The 22,216-nt window shown below is 46.3% G+C and overlaps 1 protein-coding gene and 2 pseudogenes across 3 annotated transcripts in view; all 3 read left to right on the top strand.

The window, feature by feature from the left end:
• DGAT2 (diacylglycerol O-acyltransferase 2) overlaps positions 1–22,216 on the top strand; it is a 69,403-nt gene that overhangs the window by 21,204 nt on the left and 25,983 nt on the right. Inside the window, exon 3 of one of the 3 annotated variants that reach the window (XM_016161587.2) lies at positions 15,732–15,779. The exons of 1 other annotated variant lie outside the window; for it this stretch is intronic. In XM_016161587.2, coding sequence (XP_016017073.1) covers positions 15,732–15,779 — 48 coding nt within the window. Of the gene's footprint in view, positions 1–15,731; positions 15,780–16,477; positions 16,724–22,216 lie in introns of those variants that run through there. One more of the 3 variants, XM_016161589.2, reaches the window with a different exon arrangement.
• Positions 6,035–6,150, top strand: LOC118603654 (annotated as a pseudogene).
• Positions 15,247–15,365, top strand: LOC118603517 (annotated as a pseudogene).

Below are 22,216 nucleotides of genomic sequence, written 5' to 3'. Positions count from 1 at the left end.
ATGTGAATATCTTTTGCATGGGTGTTTTTTCAGCCCACAACACATGCCAAGTAACTATTCATTCTCTCTGAGGCTCAGCTTCCTCATCTGGAAGTTATAAATGCAAACGTATGTAAATGAGGAGACCTGATCTGCTCTGCTACTGGACTGCTAATTGGGGAAGGCAGAAGCCTGAAGAGCATTTTGTTCTGGTCATGAGTTTTGACATTGCTTCTTCCCCACGTGCTCCTCCCTTCCAAATTAGTAGGGGTTTGTGGCAGGGACAAGGCGGTAGGGAACCCTGAGACTTGGGTTCAAAGCCCAGCTCTGTCAGCAACTTAAAGTGTAACCGCAAGCATTTCATATCTGGGATATAGTACAATTCCAAGAAACATATTTATGTTAATCTTGGAAGAGGGACCTCTGAGGTCACACTTGCCCTGAGATGTTATGATTACAGATGCTCATATTCTTGGTATCTTCCTATTGGCTAAAGGATCTCAGTCTCTCCTGTTAACAAGGGTATATCTCAACTGGAGCCCTCTGGAAGCAGTGACCTCTCTCAAAGGAGAGGCAGGAATGGTGGAGGTCCAAGTACTGGGCTTGAAGGAGTGAGGAGGAGAGAGGAAGCCTCCTTTGTTTCTCACTTGTTTCCACTCTGGCCTCATTAGTCTAGACCAAGTGTTTGAATGACCTGTGAACTAAGAATGATTTTTATAGACGAACATTTGCAATCAATGTGATGGCGGAGAACACTAACTTTGTGCCTCGGTTAAGCAAAATGTCATTCTCCAAAAAATTCCAGTCTTCTCATTAATAGATCTGTATTACAAAATATTGAACTCAATTATTTATTTTGAAGTTTGTCAATTAAAATGTAGAAATTTGTTTCCTCTTTCGTTATATAAGCACCTTCCTAATAGCCTCAATTTGCCTCTTGGCCTACAAAGCCCCTACCAGCTAGCTGCTACTTAATTAGTTGCTCTATGTTCTATCTCAAATCAATATTAAGCCATGCCCAGATTCACCCTGCACTTTGAAGCCAGAAGGATCTTCCCAGTATAGGTATGACAAAATCATTTTTCTCATGAAAACCTGGTTGTTTCTCTGTGCCCTCTGGCTGCCCCTAGCTTCTTAGCTGGCTTACAGCCCTTCACAGTGTGGCTCCTGCCTCCTTCTGAGCTACTCCCTACTCCCTATCCACTGCCTGCCTTCTGAACTTCTTCCAGTTCCTAGGGCACCTTGCTTCCCTTAGAGTCAGCATTTTACCTAAGCTGTTCCCTATGCCTAAAATGTTTTTTACCCTTCTCCCTTCTACCCAAATCCAATTCTTTTTGGTGTTTTAAAAGTCATTTCAGACATCACCCCCAGAAAGCTGTCCCTGATCCCACCTCCCTCCAGCTGTCAGGGGCCTCCTCTGGGCTTCCACAGTCCTCTGCTTTCTTCCAGCCAGCATTAATCACACGTTTTAAGTGCTTATGACCTATATCAGACTGGGAGCCCTTAAAGGTGAAGAAGTCAGCTTGAATGGACACTGATGTCCTTTGCTTCCCAATAACAATGGTCCTGCTGGCTCCTAATATTTGGAAAGGAAGTGGGCTACTTGTTGGGGGCTGTTGCTACCCGCTGGGTGCACCCCCCCTTCTCTGGATTGCAACTCTACATCCTTACAATGGAGACCTGGTCGGGGGAGGAGACTGGCCCACAGATGGACTAAGGCCTGGGTCAAAGGTGGGAGCAGAACCTTGGGGGACATGGAAGGAGTGGGGGAGGTAGCAGTTAAGCCTCCAGACAGCTTTATCAGTCCTCCACAAGCAATCCCAGACAGATATGAGCCTGGGCTCTGAAATTGCCATGATCTAAGCCATTCCAGCCAAAGTTCAATCCTGAGTGGTCAGCTGCAACTGGCCTGGTCCTGAACCCTGCCTGACCGTCTCCCTATTTTTCCCTCCCCTGAGAGCCAGGAATAAAAAGAATCTTGGTCGGCCATACTTCTGGGACGGATAAACTCAGGAATAGGTGTGTGTCACTGAGTGTGTATTTCTGCAAGAATATCCATGTATGTACATGGGCTTGTGTGAAAGTGTGTGCATACCTATGCATGAGTCTCTGTGCGTGCATATTCATATAGGGGCGTTCCTGTGTCTCATGTGTCCAAGCATGCATGGCTGTGGTATGACTCTGCACATGTGTAAAGGCAGGAGTTGAGAGGATAGAAGGAGAGTCAAGGCCACTCAACTCCGCCAAACTGTGACATCTGATTCTTTGGGGCTCCCCTGATGCTATATTCTCCATTCTTACTCCAAAGCTCCCACAGTCTTTATTTTCCCAACCTATTGGTGCCCTTATCCCTTCTCATAGATCTAGTATTATTGGGAAAGACCCAGAATTCTAAAATACTAGGATGAATCAATCCTGAGGGTGATTTAGGGGACACTGTGAGTATTCCACCAGATTCCCTTTGATCATTGCTGTGGACCCCATTCTGTGCTTCCATTGACATTTCCTCAAACCACCTGCCCCTGCAACTCTCCTGGGCTTGCCTGAGGCTACCGAAGATACTTTTCCCTCTGTGCAGAGTATGGTAAAACCCTGGGAGCTTCCCCTCCCACCCACCTGACACCCCAGGTGAACCTTAGCCAAGTCTAATTGGTGAAAGCCCTGCTAACTGGAACAATCTCCCGGTATCCTTTTCATTCCAGGGCTCCCCTGTGGGATCTGGCTGAAGCTACTCCTGGTCTGAAACCACACCCTGCTTAGCTTCTTCCCCTTCCTTGCCCTGCTATCCCAACTCATTCTCAGTTTCTCCTGCAGGCATTTCTTCAATAAACCAGTCTCACAAGGCTCCTCATCTGAGGGTCCGTTTCTAGGGAACCTGACCTAAAACATGGAGATGGGCTAGAAACTAACTCCCCACGACCTCACTGAACAAAGAGGATGCTGAGGCCTAGACAGGGGACTCGTGCTTCCAAAGCCTCCCCCTTTGGCAAGCTGTACTCCTACCCTTAGTCACCTGTAGCGCCACCTGTCACCATATTCCCTACCTCCCCTGCAGGCTGGAGGCTCTCTCTGCAACACTCCCAACAGACCTGGGTTAGGAGGTTTCTTGAGCCTGCCTGGGTCCTCCTTTCCTGTAAGCCATCATCTCTCTTTGGAAAATGAAGCAGTCAGAGTCAGAAAGCAGGAAAAGAGAAATCTTTTAATGTAGGGGTTAGCGAGGCATGAACTACTCTGCCAAGACCCTTCAACACACGGCCTTCAAGGCTGCACAACTAGGAGGCAGATGGGGCTCTGGTGGACGACGTCTACACCTTTCCTTCTCAGATGTCTCCTATTATAGAAAAGCCACCATTCTGGGAATTGGGAGGCCTGAATCCCCATGGCAACTCCACCATTGCCTGGCTGAGTAATTTTGGGGAGTCAAGTGATGCTCTGAGGGACTCGATTTCCCTACCTCTGAAAGGCTTGCAATGGGGTACAGCAAGGCATTGCATTCAGAGCACATGATTCAAGCCTCAAACCCACTTCTGATGGTGTAGCACTCTCTGAATGAGTGAACTAGCAGCTTACCTGTCTGCGCCTTGTTTCCTCTTGTCAAAGTTGATGACGGCAGGATTGACCTCAGGTTTGTTTGAAGGATTGAAAGAAATTATGCACGCAGAGCATTTGGCAGGTCCCTGGCACATGGTGAACTCTGGAGAGCGGGTGGCTATTTTTGCTTATGTTATGTACCATCCAGTGTTGTATAACTGGCTGGGCTCTGTGGCCTCGCTGACTTGACACAACTCCCATACTTTGTAAAAGCCAGAGGTCATCACCAAAGGGGACACTCTCTGGTAGACAGAGAGTTGAAAGGGCTTCCTTTCTCCCGGTCCCACCTGCCTGGCCTCTAAGCCTCCCCTCTCTTCAGAAAAAAGAAACAGATTCCCCAGGATTTCCAGGCCAGGGCTGGATGCCCTCAGGGCAGGTACGTTAATCCAGGTAGGGAGCAGTGTGTGCTCATGTATCTGACAAACTCATGGCCTTTTCATTTGGTGAAATGGACAGAAATAATGCAGGCTTAACCTTGTTTTGTTTCTTCTGGTTAGAAGGTGTGTTTATTTGGTCAGATTTCTTTTCAAATCTTTAAAATTATGGTAAAATGTAAGTAACATAAAATTTACCATCTTAACCATCTTAAAGTGCACAGTTCAGTAGCATTAAGTACATTCACATTGCTGCAACCATCGTCGTTACCATCCATCTCCAGAACTCCTTTCATCTTGCAAAACTGAAACTCAGTACTTATTAAATTACCTCCCATTCCACCCTCCACCCTCTTGTCTTTTATTATTATTATTATTATTATTATTATTATTATTAATCTGTGCAAGAATTGGTTTTGGTGGTGTGATCCCTTTAAAAAATATTTACTAGTGGTTTCCTATGCCCTGGTACTGTGCTGGGCCTGAAACACAGGAGGAACTCAAGGCTCATCACCAGCTCTGAAGGTTTATGATTCAATAGGCCTGAACAAAAATGGAAGAAAATTTTTTTCATTTCTTCATTCAACAAAACTCTACTGACCCTGTCAAGCTCATGGGGCCAGGAAATAGTGATAAAGGATACCCTCTTCCTGCCAGAGGTCCTTACATTTGGTACAGGGCTTCAAACACCGACCATCCAGGTGATCCTCCCACCTTCCCACAGACGGAGGCACAAATTGCTGCAGAAATGTAGGGAGCCAGGCACCTCCTGGAGCTCTTGGAAGAGCACTGGATCCTGGGTTCCAGCCCAGGTTTACTCCGACCTCACTGGGTGACCTTGGCCTAATCTGCCCCCCCCCCTTTGGGTATCACTCTGCTAATTGTCAAATGGAGACCAATAATCTCTGACATGCACACTGCAAGCAGCCCTTGTCATAGCTAAATTAGATCATGAATATGAGTGAACTCTAACAAAGTACTCTGCAAACACTTTAAAAGATAATTGACTATCCAAAAATAGTAATAATATAACATAGAATTTATAACATCTGTAGAAGAAAAATGTATACCAAAAAATAGCACAAAGGATAGGGATGAGGAAATGAAAGAATTCTTTTGTAAGGTTCTTACCCTGTACATAAAATGGTACATTATATTCAAAGGTAGACTCTGGTAAGTTTAAATGTGTTGTAAACCCTAGATTAACAATCAAAATATTTTTAAAAAGGTATGATCAATAACCCAGTAGTGGAATACTAAATTCCTTCCAAAAAGGTATGAAAAGAAGAAAAAGGTATATTAAATCAGCAAAAATAGAAAATAATTATCAAGGTGGTAGATTTAAATCCGGCAATATCAATAATTATATTAATGGTTAAAAAATCTAAACATCCAATTAAAAGGCAGAGAGTGTCAAAATAGATTTTTAAAAAAGATCCAACTCTATGCTGTCTATAAGAATCTCACTTTAAATATAAAAACATAAGTTAAAAGGGATCAGAAAAGTTACACTATGCAAACACTAATCAAATACTAATTGAGAGAAAGATAGAGAGACTATATTAATCAGACAAAGGAGATTTCAGAACAAGAAATATTACAGAAAGAGAGATGGATATTATTTAAAGATTAAGGGGCCAATTTATCAAGAAGACATAAAAATCCTAAATATACAGAGCCAAAAAACCCCAGGTCTTTAAAATACATGAAGCAAAACCTGACGGAATTGAAAGAAAAAATAGATAAATCCACAGTTATGGTTGGAGACTTTAAATTTCATCTCTCCATTCAGTAATTGATAGAACAATAGAAAACCACAAGGATATAGAAGATCAACATAACGCTACCAGACAGCTTGACCTAATTGACATTTATAAAATACTCTACACAGAATTGGCCAAACACACACTCTTTTAAGTGCATGGTAAAGATTTGGGGGAAAAAAAATTGCAAAGATAGACCATATTAGCATATTAAAAGAATTAAAATTATATGAAATATGTCTTCTAATCTAAATGGAATCGATCTAAAAATCAATAACAAAAAGATCTCCAAATATTTGGAAATAAACACTTTTCAAGAAACAATGGGTCTATAGCCCTCCTACCCTGAACAAGCCTGATCCTATCTGATCTCAGAAGCTAAGCAGGGTCAGGCCTGGTTAGTACTTGGATGGGAGACCTAGAAAGACCAGGTGTTGTAGGTCCTTATAATCTGTGAGGTCAACCAAGGGTTGCCTCGCCTAAAAAAATTAAAATACATACATACATATATACATAAATACATAAACAATGAGTCAAAGAAGAAATTTCAAAGAAAATGTTAAGACATTTTGAACTAAAAGAAAATGAAAACATAAGATATCAAAATTTAAGGGATGCAGCTAGAGAAGTTTGTAGAGAGAAATTTATAGTATTAAATGCTTATATTAGAAAGTAAGAAAAGCTTAGAACCAATCACCTAAAGAAAAAAGCAAATTATATCCTACACAAGCCAGAGGAAAAAAATAACAAAGAGCAGAACTACATGAAATTGAAAACAGAGAAAATTACTGAAACCAAAAATTATTGGAAAAATAAACTGATAAATCTCTAGTCAGACTGGTTAAAAGAAAAAGAATGAAGATACAAATGACCAATATCAGGAATGAAAAAAGCAACTACAACTCCTATAGATATTAAAAGGATAATGATTGAATATTATGAACTTTATGCCAATATATTTGATATCTAGTTTAAGTGTCCTAATGGAGGGCTCTCAGGGTGGCAAAGCTATTTCTTCTCCATCTGTGCCTGGTATAATACTAAGGTTTAGGGCAGACAAGAGATGAAATGTGGCCCAAGGGAGTTGGCCTGGCAGAGGCCACACTGGGCTAGCTGCCAGGTTTAAATTCCCCAAAACTTATTTCATGTCTGAGCCTCTTTCTCAATATTAGGTATATAAGAAGGGACAACCGTGACTTAATTCTGAGGGTTGCCCAATGGCAGTTTTAGGGAATCCCCAGCTTTCGGCTATCCTTCTTGCCCAAGTCACCTCCATAGCACCATCGCAATATAAGACTGAGAAGGTGGTTAAAAACCTGGATTCAGGTTCTCTCTCTCCCTCTCTACATCCCTCTTTTTCTCTCTCTCACTTCCCCATCCCCCCCTTCCATCCAGGCTCAGGTAAATTAGAATAAGCAAGAGCTTTGGCATCAGACCAAGCAAGATTCAGTCCAAGATCTTCCTCTAACTAGTTATCACCTCTCTAAGCTCTAGCTTCTTCATCTCTATTTTAAGGTTGTTGTGAAATCATACTTCCAGGGTTGTGAAAGTCAAATAACAGGACATATGTACAATGTTATACACAATGTCAGGGCTAAATTCATATCAGTCTGTGGTCTCTTTCCTAAAGGACACTTTTCCTAAAAACTCCAGTGAAGACTACTCCCTCTTCCCAATTTGACCTCGAACTGCAAAAGCTCCAGGAAGGCAAAGACTGGATCTCTTTTCTCCTAACCATTGCATCCCCAGTGCCAACATAGGTCTTGGCACATGCTAAATGTATTCAATGAGTGAATAAATGGATGAACGGATATTCTGGGCAAATAAGATGTAATATTGGATTCCACAATATTATTTTCCAAGTCCTTAGAATACACATACACATGATTGCAGCAATAGGGAGTGGGCAACGAGATGAATAAGATCCAGTCCTTACCCTTGAGGAAGTCAATACATTTTTTTCTGATGTCTTCTGTCTGTTTCAGGTCTTATGCTAGTGCTAGGAACTCTGAATCAGCCTTGTCTCTGCCTACAGTCAGGTGGGGGAGTGAGGAATTTAGATGGATAAATTGTTATATAAACAGTATCTTCAGAATGTGTGTTTCTCCAAATTATGTACTTCTGCAAACTGTAAACTTCCAAAAGGCAAGAACCCTGCCCTTTATATGTCCAAATTCCCAGCCCAGGTCCTACTGTTAAAGTTTAAGTGAAAGTTGGTTTTATGTTGTTGTCGTTGTTGTTGTTTTTAAGTGGGTTTAGTTCCAAGGAAGGCTTCTTGGAGAAAGGTTCATAGAGATGAGAAAGATGGGCAAGGTGTGGAAAAGGGAAGGTTGGGGGAAGGATATTTCACTTTAAGAACACAGTGTGAACACAGACCCAGAGGAAGAAAAACACATTCAAAGACACAGAAAGTGACCTGATGTGACCAGAGAACTAGATCCATATCAGAGAGAGCTGGCAGGGAGAAGAGTAGAGGGAAGTTGGAGAGGGGTTAGAGCAGGATCATGTGAGGCCTTGAATGCTAAGTTAAGGAGCTTGGGCTTTATCCTAGAGCAATGGGAGCCAAGGGAGAAACTGATTAGATTGTGTCTTCCAGGGGTCACTGTGGAGCACGAGGCTAGAAACAGGGGACTAGTGGAGAGCTAGTATAGCTGTCTCTGCAGGGGGAAATGACATGGCCAAGGAAGCAGAGATGGAGAGCACCGTGTCCTGCTTGTGGAGGTGAATGTCCGAATGTATGTTTCTAGACGTGCTCATGAATGTGTGCACAGATGGTCAGCCTAATTAGAAATCCCAATCCTACTCAATTTCACAACCCATCATACCCCAAAGCGTGGGGGAGGCCAAGGATACCGAAGAAAGAGCCAATGCCTGGCTTTCTATTTCCTCCTCTTCAACTTTATCCTGTTAGATTCAATGTTGTTTTATAAACTTTCAAGTCTTCTAATCTTGGTTAGCTCACAGAAAATATTTGCTTTCCTGTCCTTCTTTATGTCTCCTGCACTCTGTATCAAAATCCTTGTACAGGTTGCTGATTTTTAAAACACTCCAAAGACCAGGCTAAGACTAGAGCCTGGCGTCACTAGAAAACCTCATTTTAGGATTAGCTCCCTGCCAGGGACCATGCTGGCCTGCTGGTCATCCTCCATGCTCAGGATCTATGCCGACACCCACAAGCTTAGGCCAGCTTGGGAATCCAGTGAGGCTATTGGAGAGGGAACTGGTGCTTTAAAACCACTCCATCTTAGTGACTCAGCCTCAGCTCCTGCTACTACTAACCAATGCTTCCTTCTCTTAAGGGCCACAGGACATCCTTTAAAGTATGAACTGGCCAGGATTTTGTAGTTATTATAGAGCATGGACTCTGGAGCCAAACCACCTGGGTTTAAATCTTTGTTTTGTCACTTATTGGCTGCATGACCCAGGACAATGTTTTTAACCTCTTTGTGCCTCAATTTCTTCATCTGTAAAATGGGGCTGATTATAGTGTTTACTCCATAGGGTTGTTATGAAGCTTAAAAAAATCCATATATGTAAGGTACCTAGAGTAGTAACTGGCAGATAATAAATGCCCATTGAAGCTTAGCACCTGTTACTCCCCCCACTATAGTTCAGAAAAGCTATTTTTCCTTTAGAAAAAGTCAAAACTGCTTGAGCCCACATCCAGTCTCCCAAGGCTTCTCCATCCTCACATTTCCGGTTTCCTCTGACCTGGCTGCCACTCCTGCCAGGACCCTCACTCGCCCTGAGGTTTTTCTTTGGGAGGAGTGGCTATCTTCCAGGTTGAGATGCCTGTTTCCCATTTCTAGTGTCCTTCAGTTTCATTGGTTTCTCTCGACATTTTACTCTTCCCTCCCTCAGAATGTCTGTTCAAATCCTTTCAGTCAGGTTGCCCTGTCTCCAGGTAAACCTGTCCTCCTAATTCTTTTTTTTCAATCATGATACTTTTACTGATAACAACATTTGTCAAGTACTATATGACAGGCCCTGTGTTGGGCAATTTATGTTTATTATTTGAGTCCTTACAACAACTCTAAAAAGGAGGTACTTTACCTATTCCCATTTGGATGGAACATAGGGAAACTAAGGCTCGAACACAGTAAGCAACATTAACATGTAGCAAAGTTAGGGTTTATTCCGTCTAGGGCCCAAGTAATATGGATTAGGAGAAGTGCCTTGTCTAGGCATTTTTACTATAATTATCATAAAAATGATTCATTAACAAACCTGTCCCGAGCCCCTGTTCAGTAAGATGGACCTGACCTGGTCCCAGCCCACCAGGGGATGCAGCTTTCTTCCAGTGTAGGGGGCATCAGCTGCACCTTCCATCTTCAGTGAGTTGAGTCCCCTGTCCCAGCACTTACTAGTCTGTACTTTAAGAGTTTCAAACTGTGTTCCCAGAGCCCTGGGGACTGGGGTGTGGGAGCTGGATGAGTGAGCGGCTGACCACGTGGAACCCTGGGACCACTCCTGGCAAACCAGAACAGCCCCATCATCTGTGTCACCTCATAGGCTTCTGAACAAGGCTGCATTTGAAGAAGGGGTTACACTGCTAAAGAGAGCTGAAAAAGTACTGCTAAATAGTCATTGTCTTTTTAAAAACATATACTTGATATATAATATTACATTTATTTCAGTTGTATAACATGATTTGATATATGCGTATATTATAAAATGATCACCACAATAAGTCTGGTTAATACCCATCGCCATGCATAGTAATTATCTTTTAATGTGTCTGTTTCTCCCACCAGAATGCAGGCTCCTGGAGAGCAGGGACTGCACCTGCAGACCTCACGGGGTTAGGAGGGTCTCAGGAAAGGTGGGCCAGACAAGATGGATGAACAATGAATGAATGCATAAGGAGCAATCTGTAAATGTATGGTTTCCCCCCCTTTGCCGGCAGGGGAGAGGTCTTGAGGTAGTTGAGTCAGAAACTTACAGACAGAATGATGTAAGGGGAACTTTCCGTACATATTGCAACAGAGCATTCTAAACTGGGGCCAGGGCTGCTCTGCTGGCCTGTTCCCAAGGATTTCCGGTGTACTCCTCTCTAGTTGGTCAGACTTGTCACAAACAATAGTGCCAAAGGCCACTACTGAGCCCCACTAAGACCTGGCCACAGAGCTGGGAGATCAGTATTTCTGGTTTGAACACTAAAGTCATCTTCACTCATCCCTTGTTACCTTCTGCCTTATTTCCATGTAACCAAGTCTTAGAGACTCTAGGGCCTCAGCATCTCTCTAACCTTCCCTTACTTTTTGTCCTACTGTGTACCTGTTATTTCAGGCTGTGTCATTATCTCTTGCCTCCTCCCTCTCTCCCTCTTCTCTCCTTCCTTTTTTCCTTCCAGCATTATCAAGTCCCTCCTATGGGCCAGGCCCAGTGTTTTGCACTGGGACACAGAGAGCACTTTGATTCCACCTTTGCCCTCAAGTAGCCTCTCCTGAGCAAGACAGGTGCTCTGCAAGAGAGAAGTTAGGGGTCTGCTGGAGGTACCGAGGTGAGAAAGGTTCCTCCTAGGGCTATGTGCTATGCGCCATCCATTTATCCCCCAGACCCACTCTCCACTTTTCTCTACCTCACGTCTTCTTGGGTTCTCTATATGGACGGCATCGTTGGGCTCCCTTACCCTCTGGTCAATGGAAAGTCCTGGCAAAAGACTGGAGGGAGGGAGCAAGGGAGGGACTCTGCCAGGTAACTGTGGGTTGTCTGTGCCCCTTCAATGAAAGCCACAGCTATCGGGCAGCCCTCTTCACACAGATCCCACTCTACCTGGCTTCCTCCCTTTGCCCTTCAGGCCACATCCCCCACAATGTTATTAGCCTCAGGGTACTGCACCATCCATAGAGTCTTCCCTATGCCTTGGTTACTCTTTACAAATGGTTTTTGTATTAAAATTTCCTCAAATTACCCAATTACAGATGGGCCTTTTCCTTTCAGGACCCTGACTAATCCAGGTTAGAGGTAATTAGGAAGGGTGCCATGGAGGTGACACCTGAAGGTATTTTGTGCTTTAGCATCTTTCTAAAGCACAAAACTGGCCATACATCACCCCTGCTAAAACCCTATGTTTCCCATTGCTCTGGCACTCAAGACTATACACCATTTGGCCCCTGATGACCAAGCAGCATGGGGTGAATTCTCTCAGAGAGGGGGCAGTAGGGGTTTGGAAAAGGAGGGTAGGAGTCCCAGGAAGGGTACAGCCATGTCGTGAAGCATCCCTGGCTGGCAAATTCCTGGATAGGGAAGGAGGAGGTGGGTAGTTTCTATCCCACAGGGCCATGCCTGCCTCTTCCCCTTGCCATAACCTCTGCCCTCTCACCCTCCAAATGAGCTTAGTACTGGAAATGAGTTTGGCCCAGACAAGCCTTAGTCTCAGGGCATGAGAACTGGTCCAAATCCCAGCCCAGAATTGACTCCTGACAAGCTCTTTGATTCCCTGAACTTCGGTTTTCCCAACTGCAAAGTGGGCATAACCTCACAGGTCTATGGGGGAAGCTATAGGAATTTGCTTTTGTCAAGTAACTCCGCTGTTTGGGTTGGTTCATCTCCCCAGCCTTGTGAGGCAGGGAAAGCCATGGGCTTGCGGCTCAGGAACACTTGGGTGTGAATCCCCAGCTTTACCATTTACTCATGATGCTATCCTGGACAAGTCACTTTACTTTTCTGCACCTCATTTGCAAAGTGGGGTGAGATTCACCCCTTGCACAGTGGCTGTGAGGACTGGGTAACTTCACACAGGCCAGGGCCTAGAGTGGAGCAAGGTTCTTGGTAAATATCTGTTTCTGCCATTTGCTCTGTGCCTCTCTTAGGGCAAGTATCCCCTCTGTCTTACAGGCTGGCCACTTATCCTCCTCATCTGTGCAATGGAGGAGGTAAGGCTGCCGTTACATAAAAGGTCTCAGAAGGACAAGTGTCCAACCCCTCACAAACTACCAGGCTACACCCATAATTCTTAATGGCAGCACAACACCGATGACTGAAGGGGCATGGTGGGATGTGCCACCCCTGGTTAAGCCCCCCTGGTCAAGACTTGCTTGGTAGCTTGACTTGACTTCTCTATTTGTGGTTTGGCCAAAGCACCTGTGGGCTGGATTGGGAGCTGACAAAGGGAAGATGAGTCAGGCCCCAGAGCAGTCCTACCCACACACCAGCAGAAGGAGCAGGACAAGCCATTACAGACAGGAATGTAGGGATGGCAGGATGTGTGGGGAGGGAGCAGGAGAAGTCAGTGCCCAGTGTGAGCCTCCATGCCCATGTCAGGCAGGGGACAACAGTCCCAGGACACAGAAACCTGTCGAAAAATTTCCTCCCTGGGGTACTGTAATTCTAGGTTTGGTTTTTCATCCAAAGCCAATCTGGACCAAACTGCTTAAGCTTTTGCTCTTGAGAGCTGGGGGCCAGCAGAAGGGAGTTGTCACTCTGTGAGATGGCCTAGAAGCAAATGAAAGCTCCTCTCAGCCCTTGGACTTCCTCCTGCATCTTTTGGTGGATGTTCCCACATGTGTATGAAGAGTTCAGATTGGAACAGGTTCATTGCTCCATTCCCCAAGCCCCAAGCCCCCTCCACACCACCAACCCACCTGATCTGTCTAACCTTCCAATTTAATCAAGGTGCCCTTCTGCTTACACCCCTTGGGATGAAGCCCAAGCTTCTTGTCTGAATTACAAGGTCATTCAGATCTTGCCCCTGTCGACTTCTCCAGCCGCATCTCCTACACCTTCCCTGTGTGCAACCCTCTTCTAGCCCCACCAGGACACTCATGGCTCCTATTTGCAGGCCACTGCCTGATCAGCCTTCTTCTTCCTCTGCCTGGCATTATTGTACTCATCATCTCAGATCCAGTGGTAATGTCATCTCCTCTCAACCTTCCCAATTTATATCCCTCCTTAGTGTTCCCATAGCACTTTGTCCCTGACGCTATTGTACTCATTCAAATGGTCATTTCACCATTTATTGAGACATTATGCCAAGTCAGGTCCACACCGAGGCACAGAGTGATGAAATTGCTGCCCTTGAGAAGCTCCTGGCCTAGCAGAGAAACAGACACAGCAAACAGTAACAGCACAGGAGTGAAGGAGTGCACTCAGCACAGCCTCCCACATTCCCCTGCATTACAGCAGCCAGTGGCTGTCTGGCTGCAGCCATTGGCTTAGGGAAACCATCTCTTGGTTGGGTCTCCTCAATGGCAAGGACTATGTTTCATTACTCTCTGTGTCCCAATGAGAGCCAGGCCCAGGAAGGTGCAAAGGAAAAATATGCTGAAGGAGATGAACTTAGGATCCAAACGTTTCAAAGAGGCCTTGGAGACCCAAAGTCTTACCATTTAAAGTAATGATATCTTACTTTTCATAGCAGAGTGGTAACCCTTTTACATGTTACAATTTCATTTGATCCTCAAATATTCAAATAAAGTCAGCAAGATAGGAACTGTCACCTCTGTCTCATGATTCAGCAACTGAAACCTACACTGGGATAGGGACTTGCCCAAGGAAAGGCCAGAACCCAGATCTCCTGCCCCCCAGCCCAAGCTCTGCCCCTTGGATAATACTATGAAGTGAATGAGTGGGCCATGGGTTCCAGCCTAAGGCCTCCTCCACAGGAGACCCTCTGGGCAAGCACTAACCTGGGGTCTTTCTATGCCAGCAGGAGCCTTGCCTCCAAGAGGACCCAAAAACACCTCTGGAAAAATGATGCAAGAATTCAGTGGCACCATCAGCATCTACCTGGCTGTACTCCTTATCCAGAAATACATTATACCTGTTCCTACCACCTAGCCTTTGCACATACAAGCTCCCATGTCCCCTCACAAAACTGGTATGCCACTAACCTTCCCTCAGTTTTCCTTAAAGACACCAAGCTCTTTTCAGGTTTAGAGCCTCAACACATGCTCTACCTAGAATGCTGTTTCTTCTACTCTTCTACTCTTGGTCAACTCATGCCTCAGGGCTCAATGACATTTTCTCATTGAGGTTTACTCCTATGGCCTTGAGAGAGTTGAACAAATAGAATTGTTTCTAGGTCTCATCAGTGGCATTTGGCACATGTTCCCCTGGCAATGTCACTTCTGTCATGGCCTCCACCCACCTCCCACTCAGATGGTAAAGACCTCAATAGCAGACTCCCTTTCCTCTTATGCCGAGATCCCACAAAAGCTTGCTCAAACTGTGCCCAATAAATTTCTTTTCACTAAAATGCTTGTTTGTCCCCAACCCTTCTTTCGCTCACCATATCCAGTAAGTCATTCTACCTTAGTCCAGCAGATCTCACTACATCCTATGCTTTTCTCTAGACTAGGCCTTTCCCTCCATTCCCTTCACTATTGCCCTAACTCAGGGCACATCCTCTTTTACTTGGGTTCCTCCCACAGTTCCTCACTGCCCACCTGCTTCTATCCATTCCTCACTATAGTTGGGGACTCTAAAAACTAATTTGACCACCGATATTTCCCTTCTCAAAGCCATTCCAAAATCCCCACTTCCACCCCAATGTCCCAAGAGTAGCACTTGAGGATCTTCATAAAAATCAAGCCCCAGTCTACAGCCATACCATCCTGAACGAGCCCGAACCTGTCTGATCTCGGAAGCTAAGCAGTGTCGGCCCTGGTTAGTACTTTGATGGGAGACCAGCTAAGAAGACCAGGTGCTGTAGGTGTAAAAAATAAAAAATATGCGATTGTAAGATGACAAGGTCCTTGCAATCTGTGAGGTCAATCAAGGTTGTCTCTCCTAAAAAAAATACAATAAATAAAATAAAATAAAATAATAAAATCAAGCCCCAGTTTCCTTTCACACAACTTCTAGAGCTCCAGCCACTTCAGGCACCCTAGCCAGATATGCTGGCTTTTCTAAGACTTCATGCCTGTCCTGCCTTACCCTCAAAATTTCCATCTACAAAACTACTAATCAGTGTGCAATGAAAACAATCTATGTACCTGGCACTATGCTAGGCTTTTTTCATACCTAACCTCATCTAGTTCTCAAATCACCTAACGAAATAATTGTTATTCCCATTTTACAGACATGGAAACTGAGGTTCAAGAAAAAGAGGGCCGGAATTGGACTCCAGGTATATGATTTCGAACTAACCTTTCTGGGAAATACACCCAGCTCCCAGCCCAAGGCAGGGCCTTCTCTCTTGTCCCAGCATTGCGGCCAGAACCTGTGTGTGGCTGTCTCTGCTAACACCTGTTCCCAACTTTTGCACCTCAAAGACAGGGCCTGGGCTGACTGGGCTGAATACCTGGCACGCAGCAGTGTATAGACTGATGCTCTGTGGGATTTCTTAAAAACAGATGGAAAGGTAGAGGCACCTGGGATGGTTTAGGAGCCCAGCCCTAACCTAAATAGTCTCAGATACCACCGACCAGGGCGGGACCATAGCATCTGTAGCCAAGGAAAGGCCTTGCCAAAAGAATTAAAACGCAACACTCCAGTCCGCACCTCTTCAGCCTGCCTTGCACGTGCTTGGTTTCCTGGCCCACATTCTAGCTGCTGGGACATACCAATCTTCGCAAAGGAGCGCAGAGGGGCGGACAGAGAGAGCAGCAGGAATAACCAGGAGCGCTTCCTGCAACAAGGGCTCGGCCTCCATACCTCTCCAGCCCGCCTCCTCACACGCGAAGAGCAGGGGGCCCCGGCGGCGCGGAGCCCCAGGCGCGCTCCCCTGGGAGGAAGTGGGGCCGGCCCCGCCCCCGCTCGCGTCGGGCCCCGCCCCGTTGTGAGGTTATAAAGTGCCGCGCTCCGCTCAGTGAACGCAGTGGCGGCCGCCAGGGCTTCGTTTCGGTTTCAACTCTGGACGCGGCCGGCTACCCGTCCGCCCCCAGCTCCCTGTGCGGCAGCCGCTCCGGCGTCCGCGTGGTCCCCGGGCTCCGGTGCTCGGCGTGAAGCCCTGGCCCCGGCGGCCGGGGCATGGGCTAGGGGCGGCGGGTAAGGCGGCTTCCCGCAGGGCCGTGACCCGCACCGGCTTCAGCATGAAGACCCTCATAGCCGCCTATTCCGGGGTCCTGCGAGGTGAGCAACGGGCCCACGCTGCCTCGAGTGAGAGCTTTAATGGAAGATCTGTGGTATCGTGCGAGGGGTCTGGGAGATGACCTGTCACCAGCGAAGGGTCTACAGGGCCTTGTGGGCTTTCTTCCTGGGGTTATGAAGCTGCAAGTTTTCCAGGAAAGGTTGTGATAAAGGACTCTAAGGCAAGCAAGAGCATGTTCTTATAATGAGGATACGTTGCTGGAGGAGTAGCCACTATGTAGGCTGAAGTCCCGACCTCTTTTCATTTCAGAAAGCTTGCCGCCCCCGTTCTCCTTAGATCATGTGCGTCTGGGATGAGGGGAGAATCATGGTTACCTAGTCTGATCCAGGCAGTCCGGCATGGTAGTCAAGTCTGGGTTTATTCTCCAGTCTGGCACTCATCAATATTTGCAGTTTCTGTTACATCACTTCCCTCTCCTCAGCTTATTCTTCTCATCTGCGAGATAGGGGTCATATTTGAGAATTCCTCTCCAGCCCTTAGCATTGTTGGTGGTCCTTGGCAGTTCTTCCCCTCTCCTAGCCAGGCAGAGCAAGGCAAGAGAGACTGCAGGGGTAGAGCGGCAAGGGTTTTGCAATCCCCTGAAATAGCCATCAGACAGAGAACATGCTTGGCTGGGACAAGTGTGCCCGTACCTGCCCTCTACTTCACACCCATCCTCCAGCCCAGGCTCTGGGACCCACTCAGCAGCGACTGTGAACTGGCATACTTAGAAGGAGGGCCAGAGGACCCTGGGTGCCCTTTAGTGTGGAACTGAGTCCCTCAGTGGATCAAGGGCAGAGCTTTTCCCAAGTGAAAGAGCATCCCTTCCACCTCCCACACTGCCCACCTATAGTTGGAAAAAACTGTGGTTGTAGAAGGCATAACCCGCCCAAGGTTTTTTAACAGATGCCTTGGCCATGGGATTAAATACAAATCCAGAAGACCGTGGGAAGTCATCATAGCTGTCCTGATCTGAGTGTGTCTTGCTTGAATCCTCCTATCCACTAAGACTTTTTTCTGCTTGTTGAACCTGCCCTACTTAGGGTTTTTCTTTAGTAACTAACAATCGCCTACTCCACCCACCTTCATTATAAAAAATAAAACATGCTAACTATTGGAATTTTGAAAAATATAGAAAAACAGGATGAAAATAAAAATCGCTGGTATCAACTACCCAAAGTTAGTTTTCTATTGCCATTTTAGTATATTCTTTATAACTCATACACATTATATAGATAAAGTTGAGGGCATGCTGTAGATTTAGTTCTGAATCCTGTTTTCTCCCTCTTGATGTTACATCATGAGTATTTCCTTCTCTTACTCAAAATCACTTATAATATAGTGGCTGCAAGGTAATATACCCTAGAGCTGTATCCCAGTTTAACCGTGTCCTGGGCGTTAGTGGTGTTACCTGTATGATTGTTGTTGTGATTGTCCCTCTTGGTCTGGATGCTGCTTGTTGCCCTTGGAGAGGTACAGAGCTGCTGTTGTCTTCTTGGATAGCAAGCAGACTGAGCTGCTCTATGTACCTGGCCCAATAGCCTCTCACTTAGAAGTGCTGGTCCGTTCACCGTGCTCTTCGATGCCCATAACAGGAGAAGGAAGGGACTTACTCATGTTCATGCTTTTAAAAATGCCTTTATCTCTAGGGAATGGGCCAGGTCTCTGTGCTAGTCCTTCCTGGAGATACCTTTTCTTTGCCTCTGCTGTCCAAGGGCTGAGAGCTGTATCTTCTAGGAGCCGGGGACCCTGACTTGCATTTTTGACCTAGAGTTTGTCATTCAGGAAGACTTCTAGTGAATGATTTTGACCAAGTCACTTAATATCATATCAGGAGCATTTGATAACCATGTTGTTATCACATCTTGAAAACATTTTTTTTTTTTTAATTGGCTGCAAGGAATTCCATAGTGGGATGTAGTAAGGGCTGATATGAGATGCAAACCAATCACTTCAGTTCTCTGTGATCTACTTTGGTGACAGACTGGGTGGGGTAGGGGAGGGTGCCAAAGCAAATTTTGTGTTATCTAGGCATCTCTGTTAGACCTGCTTTCTACATCCTTGGTTTTTGATGACACTTCCCAGTGTCCTGCTTTGCCTCTGCAGTTTCCATTGTTGTGAGGTGGTGAACACCTTGTTAGTGGCGGTATTCAAGGAGAGAACATGGATTCTGTGAAGGGAAGTCCTATGATGGGTGAGAGATTGAAATAGATATCCTGGTATCTGGTTTCTTAACCAAAAGAAAAGATCACTTGTGGCAGCATGGGTAGGTGGGTGTCTTTTTTGAGGCAGGGAGATGGGAGTCTCTGTTGGTATTTTCTAATCTCTGAAGGTCTATCCTGGAACCAGGGTGGAGGCTGCAGAGTTAGTCATATTTGCATCCCTGCCTTTGCCCCTGCATGGGAGGCTCTTTGGGTCAGATCCCTCTGATACCTGCCTAAATCCCTAGAATTTAGCACTTGACCCAGCATAAAATGGTGGCAGCCTCGGTAAAATTCTGAGCTGATTTGTTTTGTGTATCTCCAAAGAGCAAGGCGAGGAACAGGGGTGGGATTATGGGTGACAGGTTTTGATATAATGGAAGAATTATTTCGAACAGCTGTTGCAGATTGCAGCAGCCTTGGTGTGGGTTGTGGTGGATCTCCCCATCACTGGGGATATGCAAGCAGGCAATTAATGGAGGTAAAACGAAGAGGCTAGATTGTTAGGGGATAACTCTGAAACTGAGGGTTGGCAGTTACCTAGCCTAGTCTTAAATTATGGGATGAGAACATCATTCTCATGTTCCCCTGTCCCTCAATTCTTTGTAGCTTTCCCCTTCCTCTATACCACTTCCCCAACTGCGCAGAGGCCATTTTGAGGTTATTTGTGTTACCGAGGACTCTTTTGGGCTGGGAAAGGAGGGCCAGGAGTAATACTTTATTAGCATACTTTATTGGATGAGTCAGCAGTGGCCAGTGTGGAAATCCTGCCCCACCCCCCAGCTTCCCACCCTCAAATTCAGCAGCAATAATTGAGTCATAAAATCATAGCTATCTGTTAACGCTGGATCTGGCCCAACCCTCATGTTACAGATAGGACACTGAGAGCCTCAGAAAAAAGGCACTCCTTAAACCGAGAGAGAAGTATGGTGAGACAACTGAGGGATGAGCACGAGGCTCTAGTCATTGTAGATGCTCAGCAACTTCCAGTCTCCATGATCAGGGTGGCAGATCACGGCCTTCGCCCCCTACTCCCACCCCTCCCCCACGGAAGCTTTTTGAGGAAGCTCTCCCAGCTTGCCTGGATGCAAAGAGGCACCACAAGCCCCCAGGGCTTTGATGTCGGGTGAACTGCCAGTTGTCCCTCATCATACTTCAAACCTTCCAAACTTTTCCTTGTGGCCATGAAGCTCCACATGAGCACCTCCTGACCTAATCTCCTATAGTGGTATACTCCAGAACTGCCAATGGTCTTCCTCTTCCTGCAACATTCCCACCAATTTAGACCTATCTCAGGGCCTTTGTGTGTGTGCAGCCCCCCTGCCCAGTCTTTGCATGGCTGGCTTCTGATCATTCAGTCTTCTCTCATAGGCTTTTTCTGTCCACACCACCTGGAGAGCCTCCCCCTAGTCACCACATCTTGTTTTATTTTTCATGGCCCTTATCATTACCTAAAATATCATATGTACTTCTTAGTTTGGGTAATTGTCTTTCCCATAAGAATATCAGCCCCTTGGGAATGAGGACCTTGTCTCTCTTTCTCAGTGTTGTGTCCCTGGCATCTAACGCTGCACCGGCATGTAGTAGGTACTCAGTAAATATTTGTTAAATGAACGAATCATTACTGGGCCCTCAGCCCTCCTGGGAGCTGCCCCATTCCTCTTGGCAGGAAGCCCTGCTTTTAGCCTAAGTGCGATTCTTCGATCCTTTCTCAGGCTTCCTCTATGCCTGCCTGTGCTGGGTGCTGGGGTGCAGCTGGTCCCTGCCCTAGAGACATGCACAATCTCATGAGGAACTGAGGACCAAGTGGGTATAGCCAAGCTCACCATGGTTCCCCTCATCACTTCCAGGGCTTAGAAGCCAGGGAGCAAGGATCCAGCCATGGCTTCCCTCTGTGATGTGGCTGGCAGCTCACTTCCCTTTGGGGATCTCACTCCCCCATATGGAAAATAGGATCAGAAATATCAAACTCTCAAGAATGTGAGCTTTGAGTGAACGTGAATGGAAAGTACTTCGTAAACTAACTTGTGACGCTCAAGTTAGTCCTTGTCATTTATCCTGTGTGACACGTGCAACAGGCCACCAACACTATGGAGAATTGCAAGCTTTGCTCTGGAGCATCTAAGAAGTTTTGCCGTGGTGGGGACCATATGGTTTATGGATGTGTTGGTCAGCCCTGGTCTCTGCCTTTGAGGAAGTGAGACTGGGGAGATGTACACTGGTTGGTCAGCCCTCGTCCCTGCCTTTGAGGAAGTGAGACTGGGGAGATGTACACAAGATAACAGTGTACAATAATCCATGCAGTGACAGGGAAGGAAGCAAGGGGAATTATGGGGACTTGGAGGTGAGGGTGGGGTAGCTAAATCATCTTGGGGTCAGGGAAGCCTTCCTGGAAGAGTTGCTATTCAGTCTGGCTATTGAGAGATGAATAGGCATTAGCAAGGCAGGCAAGAATAGTCAGGACCTGGGAACAGCATAAACAGAGGTATGAGATTTGGGTGGGGGAGGGGCGGTCTGACTGCAGGTCCTCTTAGCGAACAACACAGGCCAAGGTCCTGGTGTGCTGAGAGGCCTAGAGACAAGGGAGACAGTGGACGCTGTGTCCAGGCCCGGAGTGGTTTACCTGAGCCCATTGGGAGCTGGTTTGAGAGTATTGGGGTAATGGGGGAGATTCGAGAGGTCCTGGGAGAGTAGCATAACACATTTAGAATTTCTTGGCCTCCACCACTTCTGGGGCCTCCTGATATGGAGATGCTGCTGGCAAATTTGAGCGCCTGGAGCTAGGGGTCAGGCCTGGGTTCTCTCTAGCCCCTGCTCTGCCCCTGAACTGCTGTGAAGCCTGAGCAAGCCATGACCCCTTCCTGACTCTCAGTCTCCTGATCTATAAAATGGGCAAAAGCATGATACCCAGGTTGACCTGCAAACCCCAGGATGCTGAACCCTTGAACTCTGTGTACAAATCAACAGAAGTAGGAAATATGAATCTCTTCATTATTCTAGCAGATTTAACAGCCCTGAGCAAAGGGCCAGGAACCTTACTCTGCATCTGCTACCCATGTGGCCTTGGGCAAGACCCTGCCCTCTTTGGAGCCTCATCCTCCTCATCTGTACAGTGAGGAGGGCTTGATGAGATGACCCCATTGGGTTCGTTCCAGTTCTGTGCTGCAGAAATGTGATTCCAATCCTGCTCCAGACTGTGGTGGGACTCTGGGGCTCAATCTCCTCCTCATTCTTGTCCTCAATTTGTCTTTGTGAAAATGGGCTCAGGTCCTGCTTGGGGCCGAGGTAAATGCC

The sequence above is a fragment of the Rousettus aegyptiacus genome, unplaced genomic scaffold (genome assembly GCF_014176215.1).
Source record: "Rousettus aegyptiacus isolate mRouAeg1 unplaced genomic scaffold, mRouAeg1.p scaffold_m13_p_5, whole genome shotgun sequence".
Lineage (NCBI taxonomy): Eukaryota > Metazoa > Chordata > Mammalia > Chiroptera > Pteropodidae > Rousettus > Rousettus aegyptiacus.
The sequence above is the reverse complement of the archived record's forward strand: the minus strand, read 5'-3'. Positions and strand labels throughout refer to the sequence as shown.